The following is a 9,963-nucleotide window of genomic DNA, read 5'->3' as shown; positions in this document are numbered from 1 at the left end:
GTGTGTGTGTGTGTGTGTGTGTGTGTGTGTGTGTGTGTGTGTGTGTGTGTGTGTGTGTGTGTGTGTGTGTGTGTGTGTGTGTGTGTGTGTGTGTGTGTGTGTGTGTGTGTGTGTGTGTGTGTGTGTGTGTGTGTGTGTGTGTGTGTGTGAGTGAGTGAGAAGTGAGGGGTGGCTTGAGATATCCATTTCCGTTGTGCCACAACTGAGGTTATCTGGCTCGGCTTGCCAGAGTGAAGTGGTGTGATCTAAGCAGACTGTCATCATATAGGAAGTAGAGGGGTTTGTTAGAAGGACTGTAGTTATAGAGAAAGTCACTTGTCTGTGGGGACAGAATGGAGCACACCTTGCTCTGTTTGCTACTATGTAAGTACTGAGTTAGTGGGTTTGTGTATGAACACTAATTACCTGATTTACTAAGAATTTAAGGGAAAAGAGAATAAGACATTAATCAAAATGAAGACAGTTTCACGCTTTAGCTTTGTTTTTGGTGTTTTAGCCCTTATTGAGAAAATATTAGTAAATATTTTCACTCAAAGGAAATATCAGCAAATATGTTGCTTCTCTGTGAGAACCTGAGCTTGTATAGCCGATGCCATGCAGACCTGGTTAGTGTGGTGGTGTGCATTTAACCAGGTCATCACTCAGGAACTAAAGAGTGGTGCTAACTCAGTGGTTGCAAAATGTGTTGTCAATGACAATGAATATAAAATGCAATATTTGTTGGATGTGATGTAGTATCATGTTGTGATTATTGTAAATGGTTGAGGGTTACTTCGCTACAGTTATAGTAAACTGTGTTAAGAGATTAATGAGTGGTGTTGTGGTGTTTTTGGTCTCTGTACACTCTCTGTGTGCAGAACATGGGAAGTCAGCGGCGATAGGATAAAGTAATCCTTCTAAACCCCCCCCCCCCTTAAAAGAGTTAGATGCACTATTGTAAAGTGGTTGTTCCACTGGATATCATGAGGTGAATGCACCAATTTGTAAATCGCTCTGGATAAGAGCGTCTGCTAAATGACTTAAATGTAATGTAAATGTATTTAAAGCTGCAGTCCGTAATTCAAACTACCACAAAATTGCCACCCTGACTCTTTCTGTAATATAAGGCTAAGGAAATTGTTTACAATAATTGTCATAATTACCATATATTTTGGTTTATGATGGGATAACACAGTTTTGAGGGAATTAAAAGTTATACTCTTCAAGAATAAATGCCTATGACTAATTTAAAGACAGGAAATGTGCGTAGAAATCATAGATTGCACCTTTAAAATAAAGTATATGACGGATTTGGGAATCAGTAACATGATAATGGCATGTTGTTATTTATTTCAAGCTAATTTTGGAGCAATGTGACTTTCTTTGTTGCAGTGCTGAGTACACACATCTACTCTGGACACTCTGAAGATGATGATGGTAGATATTTGTACACTTGATCAAGCCTCCGTCTCTTTATGCTTCATCAAATGTTTTATTTCAGATTTTTACAGCTTCTTTGACGAGACGTATTTTTAGTTATGAGTGTCTCAAAAAAAACATTGTATCATGCTGGTTTTATTTTGTGCAGGAAAGGCAAAGGCTGTTCTGACCATATACCCCACATCCTCCCAGATATTCAGTGGAGAGTCTGTCACTCTCAGATGTAACATACAGAGGGGAGAAGTCACTGACTGGGAATACACATGGCGCAAGGATGTTGTAGACACAATCAATAGGAATCATGAATATGAGATCAGTGAGGTTAAGATTTCAGACAATGGAGACTACTGGTGTCTGGGTAAACATATTGATCAGAAGAAGTATTCTGAGTGGAGTGATGCAGTCAGACTGACGGTAACAGGTATATCATCTTATCTCTCAAGTGCCTCCATGCCCATACCCACTTGACATCACTATACATTAATGTCACTGTTGAGCTTGCTATTAATCTTCAATCACTATCTGGACTTTATGAATTTTGAGCAAATGAGGGTACATCTAAATATACTGTATAGACTGTAAATTCTAACTGAATGGAGTCAACATACCCCTATTTAAAATCAACTTTAATCAAAACTTAACTGCAACAGCTAAATTATTATAAATGACCAAGCATGAATCCAGATGTTTTGATATTCTGCTCTCTGTTTTCTTAGCTCTTCCTGAAACTACACTGACCGTAAATCCAGACCCTGCATACAATGGAGAGACAGTAACTCTGACGTGTTCAGTGGGATCTGACAGTGGTTGGAAGTATACATGGTACAAAGACAACACTAAGAAAGTAGTGACCTTGTCTGGCAGACACACTACAACAGGAGCCACCTTCACCATCAGTAGAACTGCTGAGTCTGACCAGGGTCTCTACTGGTGTCAGGGAGAGATCCAGTCCAGATCCATATCATCAATCATCAGTGATCCTGTCACTATCACTGTGAATGGTGAGTAATTGTGAGTAATAGTGTGTGTGTGTGTGTGTGTGTGTGTGTGTGTGTGTGTGTGTGTGTGTGTGTGTGTGTGTGTGTGTGTGTGTGTGTGTGTGTGTGTGTGTGTGTGTGTGTGTGTGTGTGTGTGTGTGTGTGTGTGTGTAGACATCACTGTATATGTCAGTATTATGACGACTAGATCTTGGTAAGTCAGACAGTTCAGAGTGAATACTGTATGTTCAGAAATGACAACTTATGATATGGTCATGTTGTGATAAATGCTGATCAACATTATTTTACATTCTAAGGTGTGTGATAATGTTTATTTTCTGTGTTGTGTCTGTGCAGAGAGACCTGTGGCTGTTCTGACCCTCCAACCCAACTGGCCCCAGATATTCAGTGGCGAGACTGTCACTCTCAGTTGTGACATTCAAGGGGGAGAAGAGATTGAGTATGCTTTTTATAACAGTGGGAAGTCGGTCTACACGAATACAGAGCCTGAGTACAGAATCAGTCCTGCAAAGAATGGTCTATATACCTGTGAAGGTCTTCAGAAAAGAAATGGCTTAAAACACTCCCAGACAAGTAATGCTTTACAATTGACAGTGTTAGGTAAGTCTGTTTTTATGGGATTGCAAGAGAAAGACAGAAGGGATGAGTTCAAATAGCAGACAGTGGTTTCAATGATGAAACAAAACTATAGTTAGATTTTTGGGTGAGGTACAATACCGTAACAACAAAATGGGTAAACATTTTAAAGACTGAACATTTGATTTGTGTCATTTCCTTCACAACAGATAAACCCCAAGCTGTCCTGAGTGTCTCTCCTCAGTGGCTGAACCCTGGAGACTCAATTACTCTGAGCTGTGGGGTTAAAGAGTCATCTACAGGCTGGAGGTTCTTCTGGTACCGAACTGTTCCCTACACAGCTGGGTTACTCTCCCTATCAGACAGGTCCTACTCTGTAGAGCCTTTATCTGGCAGTGGGAGTAGTGAAGACTCCTACACTCTGATCCCTGCTGGTCCAAGTCACACAGGAGGATATGTGTGTAGAGCTGGGAGAGGAGACCCAGTCTATGACACACTCTACAGTGAACCTCAGCTTCTCTGGTCAGGAGGTAACTAACTGCATTGAAACTGCATTTAATCACATTTAAGTCCCCCTCATGTGTATATATAACTATAATTTGACTCTGTCACTCTTTGTTTCAGATCCGCAACCATCACTGTCTCTCAAAACAAGACCTAACAGATCTCAACACTTTACATCAACGTCTCTCTCACTAAGCTGTGAGGAGAAGCAGAAGTCTACTGGATGGAGACTGAAGAGATACAGAGAGAAAGCAGGGGAGTCAGAGTGTGTCTCTAACTGGGGATCAAGAACAGGGTCCACATGTACCATCAGGTTCACATACACAGGGGACAGTGGAGTGTACTGGTGTGAGTCTGGATCAGGAGAGTACAGTAATGCTGTCAACATCACAGTGGACGGTACGTCTGTTGTACAACAGTAACTAACGTTTTTTACATTACAATGTATGATAATGATGTTCAATTCTGTAACTGAATGGTTGCATCTCATAAAATACAAGCTCATGTGGGTGATTACTCCAGATTTACAGTATTATTTATATATTATGTTATACAGTTGGCCCTCTGATCCTGGAGAGCCCTCCCTATCCCATAACTGAGGGAGAATCTATGACTCTCAGCTGTACAAATAGATATCAGGAAACAAACCCGAACCCCAAGGTTAATTTCTACAAAGATGGAGTACTCATCAGGAATGAGACCACAGGAGAGATGACCATCCCTGCAGTTTCCAAGTCAGATGAAGGCTCCTACAAGTGTAAATCGAATGAAGGAGAATCACCAGAGAGCTGGGTGACAGTGAGAGGTGAAAAAAACTATTATAATCACATGACCTTTTCATAATATCTGTGGTCATCAGTCATTTGTAGTGTTAAAAAAGCATACTGTAGGTTTGGAGTTGCAAGCTCAGGCTGGTCATCTGATCTCAAGTCAGATGTCAAATATATATTCACTTTGTCCACTACTTTATTAATTTTCTACAACTACCTCAGAACCTGATGGTGATTTGCTGTTCTCTCTCCAGGTGTAACTCTTGGACCCTCTACATCAGTCCTAGTAGGAGTGGTTGTGGGCCTGGTTGTTCCTGGTGTTCTACTGGCCATTCTCCTGGTACTGCTGTGTCGATATAAAAAAGCCAGAGGTGAGACTTTTATCAATTCACATTTATCTTTTTAGTTCATGTTTAGGAGAAAAATGTCTAATAACAAAAGTTTAAAACAGTAACGAATTGATACAGTATAATATTATGCATTTATCATTACAGGTTCCTGTTGCAACAGAATATTCTGGTGAGTACACCTGTCTTTCAACTTTTCTTACATTAAAATCTAATCTGTGTGTTTCATGACTATCTCTCTCCCTGTAGGCCCCCCCAGCCCCAGAGGACCAACCTGGACCCCCAACAGGACCAAGGATCTACCCAGGGCCGGGCTCCTGATGCTGGGTATACACGTCTGCAGCATGGTCAGTCTCTCAGCCCAGACCACTGTCACTCTCCTCTCTGTAACTTCACATACTGACTTTTCACCATTCACTTTATATAGATGTTTCCGTACTCTATGTCCCTAGGCAAGCTGAGGGAAAACCAACATATTCATCTTTCTCTCTCTTCTTTGACCAACAGGTGGCGCTAACATATTTGATACAATCACACCCTCAGACAGTAATGACAATGGTACTGGGAAAGGGAAAGGGGGATACCAAGTCAGTTGTACAACTGAATACCTTCAAATGAAATGTGTCTTCTACATTTAACCCAACCCCTCTGAATCAGAGAGGTGCGGGGGGGCTGCCTTAATTGACATCCACGTCTTCGGCGCCTGGGGAACAGTGGGTTAACTGCCTTGCTCAGTTGCAGAACGACAGATTTTTACCTTGTCAGCTCGGGGATTCGATTCAGCAACCTTTCGGTTACTAACCACTAGGCTACATGTATGTTAAAATTAGCATGAATACAGTATAGAGTTGTTGTTACTGTTATTCTTCATATGTTTAATATTACTAGCACACTAACAGTAAGTGGAGATATTAGTGTATTACCTGTATATTTCAGATGCTGATGCTGCTACTACTGGATCAAGTGATGTGACTTACACACAGATTCAACTCAAAAAGTTGGACAAGAAAAAGAAAAGTAACTCTCAACTGTCACATAAATGAATACAAAATGTAGCAGTGTTTTTTACTCATCAAATTTGATAAAAACATACAAATTCTTTCCACATCCTCAGAATTGACAGCTGATCGAAAAGAAAATCCAGTCTATTCTGAGGTCAAGACAGGGAAGACCACAGGTGAGACTCATTCTACAGGTTGGCAGTCAGTGAAATCTAAATGTGCGATTTTGGCGTTTCAAAAAATATGCAGAATATTCAATAAGCTACTTCCTTAATTTGCTGACTGGAAATTCCAATTTTCAGGACCTGTTGATGTGACCTATGCTGATGTTGACCTTAAACAGAAGGCCAAAGCCAAGAAGAAGAAAGGTAAGACTGGACATCCCTCCATCAATATTCCCCCTATCATACCCTCACACCTCTGACCCCATATTGACTAGCTGCATAATATTCTGTATATAACTGTTATATTAATCTGGTGTTTTATCCTCACCCCTTACAGAAACATCAACCCCACCTGAGGCAGATTCGGTCTATTTTCCATTGAAGCCAGTCACAGCACCAGGTAAGACTAATATCCATATGCGATTGATACTTAATATGATACTAATATGGAACTAATTCTCTGATATCAAAGTATAATGTATCTATTTAAAGTATGTATCTTTGTTTGATTCTTAACAGTTTGTTTGACTGAATGTCCTAAACAACGTTGTGTGGTGACATGTTGCAGGTCCTTGAGGGGGAAGGGATAGAGGGTTAGAAGGATGGAGGGATAAATGATGGCTGAATGGAAATATGGAGGGTTGGAGGGATGGTGGTATGGAGTGATGGAAAGATGGAAGGATGGAATGATGGAGGGATGGAAGGATGGAAAGATGGAGGGATGGAGGTAATGGTGTGATGGACAGATGGAACAATGTGGAGAAGGAGGGATGGAGGGATACACCATCAGAGGAGGGAGCAGAAGGAACCCAGCAACATGGATTATAGAAGGTCAACGTACACAAGAAAACACACACACACACACACACACAAACACACACACACACAATAACATATATTACATTAAGGATTTTTTTCTTATTTAATTTACCAACAGATATATTATAACTTCTCTAGGATAGGGGGCAGCATTTTCACTTTTGGATAAATAGCGTGCCCAATTTCAACTTCCTTCTACTCATCCCCAGAATATAAGATATGCATATTATTAGTAGATTTGGATAGAAAACACTCTGAAGTTTCTAAAACTGTTTGAATCATGTCTGTGAGTATAACAGAACTTATGTAGCAGGCGAAACCCCGAGGACTAACCATTCAGATTATTATTTTTTTTAGGTCACTGTCTGTTCAATGAGGTTTCATTGGGATACTAGATTTCTAATCAACCTGTTTGCAGTTCCTACCGCTTCCACTGGATGTCACCAGTCTTTGGAAATAGGTTGAGGTTACTCCTTTGTGCAATGAAGAAGTATCTGGAATCCCATCTGGAATCAGTGTAACGTTATGTGTACTGTTTGAGAGTTGCGCAAGACTAGAAAAGTAGAGTTAGTTTGTTGTTCTCCTGTATTGAAAACAGATAGACCCGTCTTCAATTTGATCGATTAATAACGTTTAAAAATACCTAAAGTTGTATTACAAAAGTAGTTTGAAATGTTTTGGCAAAGTTTAGAGGTAATTTTTGAGATATTTTGTAGTGACGTTGCGCAAAATTGGTAGCTTTTTTTTCTGGATCTAACTAGACAAATAAATGGACAATTTGGATATATATGGACGGAATAAATCGAACAAAAGGACCATTTGTGATGTTTATGGGACATATTGGAGTGCCAACAAAAGAAGCTCGTCAAAGGTAAGGCATGATTTATATTTTATTTTTGTGTTTTGTGTTGCACCTGCAGGGTTGAAATATGCTACACTCTCTTTGTTTACTGTTGTGCTATCATAAGATAATAACATCTTATGCTTTCGCCGAAAAGCCTTTTTGAAATCTGACATGTTGGCTGGATTCACAACGAGTGTAGCTTTAATTCGGTATCTTACATGTGTGATTTAATGAAAGTTTGATTTTATATCATTTTTTTGAATTTGGCGCTCTACATTTTCCCTGGCTATTGGCCAAGTGGGACGCAAGCGTCCCGCCTATCCCAGAGAGGTTTTAAGCATGGTTTAATTGTGTTTCACTGTAACAGATGTTTTTTAATTATAAGGTGTAATGATGATGGATCTTATCTGCAGCTACAGTAATTGTATCTGCTTTGTATTGTGTATTGAATTGTGATGTTGATTTATATCTGTCATTCAGATGATAGAATAACATATTTGTATATGAATTTCCCAACAAGCATTATTCACGTATTCTTGTGAATGGCCTGTACTTTTACAATATGTTTGCATTGTGCTTTTTTAATTAAAAAAATTTATCCACCAGATGGCATGAGTGCTTTCTTACAGTAAATGGATATTGTCATCATCACCAACTTTTCCATAAAACATCATTTGGTCAAACCTCCTTTCAGCCTAGTATAGATCTCAGGCTCCACAATGTGTGAGTTAAAGGGGCAATCTGCTATTTCTACATACATTTTTGGACTTAATTATATCTACCCATTGAATCTTGAGAAATATAACATAAATGCCCCGTGAGCAAAGTTCAAAAGTCGTACCCCATCAGCTGAAGACCCTTTGAGATTTTCAGAATGACTTTTGGGGGAAGAGTGTGTCTGAAAGGAACAGTTCTTCTCAGTTTTATGCTGTCATATACTCTGCAGGAGTTCTGAGGAGCTGGTTAGTTCTGGTACTGTGTATCACTTCCTTTTTAATATTGAATTGTGGACATGCACATCCATCTATGATGGCAAAGGGATCTTCCAAGTGAAGAAAGGTAAGACTCATTAGCCAGGGTGTGGTATCTAAAGGGAAACAATATTAAATATTTTCATTTCTGTGTTGAATTCCACATAGTAACCTACGTATGCATGACTACCAGTTCTCCCATATTGTATCCTCATCCTACAGACAGGTCATGACGATTAATGACATTGGTGATGTATGACTCTGACTGCTATTTTCAGTGTCCCTGCATGGTCTGGAAGGTCACTGTTCCAGTTAGGGTGTTTCCGTGTCTATGTGTTAATGTCTATGTTGTCAGACAGACACCCAGCAGCCCGGCCATTGTCACTGCTCCTGAGAAACAGAAACAGGTTGCAGACAGAGAAGAGCTACAATTTCTTAATCATAGCCTCAATTTTGTCCAGCAAATTGAATATAGTTGCGGAGATTCCCTGTAATCCTAGATTCAGATCTTTCAGGCGAGAAAAAACATCACCCAGATAGGCCAGTCGTGTGAGAAACTCGTCATCATGCAAGCTGTCAGACAAGTGAAAATTATGGTCAGTTAAGAAAACTTTAAGCTTGTCTTTCAATTAAAAATAACGTGTCAATACCTTGCCCCTTGATAACCAGCGCACTTCTGTTTGTTGTGAGAGCTTTACATGGTCGCTGCTCATATCATTGCATAGTGCAGAAATACACAACAGTTCAGGTGCTTTGCTTTAACAAAGTTATCAATTGTCATTGTAGTGTCCAAAACTTCTTTCAAGCTGTCAGGCATTCCCTTTGTAGCAAGAGCCTCTCGGTGGATGATGCAGTGTACCCAAGTGACGTTGGGGACAACTGCTTGCACGCGCGTTACTATTCCCCTATGTCTACCTGTAATTGTCACGGCCGTCGTCTAGGTGGAAATGACCGGACCAAGGTGCAGCGTGGTGAGCATACATTTTATTTTATTTAGAATGTCGCCAATAAAACAAGAAACAAAGAAACGACCGTGAAGCTTACTAGGGCTGTAGTGCCACTAACAAAGTCAACTGCCACTAACAAAGTCAACTAAGGAAAAAAGGCTGCCTAAGTATGATTCCCAATCAGAGACTACGATAGACAGCTGTCCCTGATTGAGAACCATACCCAGCCAAAACATAGAAATACACAACATAGAAATAAAGAAACTAGAATGCCCACCCTAGTCACACCCTGGCCTAACCAAAATAGAGAATAAAAGCCTCTCTATAGCCAGGGCCTGACAGTCATGGCTTTTGCGCCATCAGTTATTTATTTTTTTATTTTTTTTATTTTTTTCACCTTTATTTAACCAGGTAGGCTAGTTGAGAACAAGTTCTCATTTGCAACTGCGACCTGGCCAAGATAAAGCATAGCAGTGTGAACAGACAACACAGAGTTACACATGGAGTAAACAATAAACAAGTCAATAACATGGTAGAAAAAAGAGAATCTATATACAATGTGTGCAAAAGGCATGAGGTAGGCAATAAATGCTGTGATGCTAG

The 9,963-nt window shown here is 40.0% G+C and overlaps 1 protein-coding gene across 3 annotated transcripts; it reads left to right on the top strand.

Annotated features, from left to right (window-relative positions):
* Window positions 1-229: 229 nt before the first annotated feature.
* LOC139534898 (Fc receptor-like protein 4) lies at window positions 230-9,957 on the top strand. 3 transcript variants are annotated; one of them, XM_071334433.1, is made up of 17 exons: window positions 230-363; window positions 1,372-1,416; window positions 1,568-1,840; window positions 2,136-2,420; window positions 2,754-3,017; window positions 3,203-3,523; window positions 3,618-3,896; window positions 4,054-4,302; window positions 4,522-4,638; window positions 4,762-4,786; window positions 4,864-4,961; window positions 5,122-5,172; window positions 5,551-5,631; window positions 5,729-5,791; window positions 5,918-5,983; window positions 6,117-6,179; window positions 6,348-9,957. In XM_071334433.1, the coding sequence occupies exons 1-17, from the start codon at window positions 333-335 to the stop codon at window positions 6,353-6,355; spliced, it is 2,319 nt and encodes a 772-aa protein (XP_071190534.1). In that variant the 5' UTR covers window positions 230-332; the 3' UTR covers window positions 6,356-9,957. The 3 variants fall into 3 exon arrangements, with proteins under 3 accessions (XP_071190534.1, XP_071190532.1, XP_071190535.1); XM_071334431.1 differs by having other exon boundaries at window positions 6,117-9,957; XM_071334434.1 differs by lacking the exon at window positions 5,122-5,172 and having other exon boundaries at window positions 6,117-9,957.
* The last annotated feature ends 6 nt before the right edge of the window (window positions 9,958-9,963 follow it).

This window comes from Salvelinus alpinus, chromosome 11, assembly GCF_045679555.1.
Source record: "Salvelinus alpinus chromosome 11, SLU_Salpinus.1, whole genome shotgun sequence".
Taxonomy (NCBI): domain Eukaryota; kingdom Metazoa; phylum Chordata; class Actinopteri; order Salmoniformes; family Salmonidae; genus Salvelinus; species Salvelinus alpinus.
This window is presented reverse-complemented; position numbering and strand designations above follow the sequence as displayed.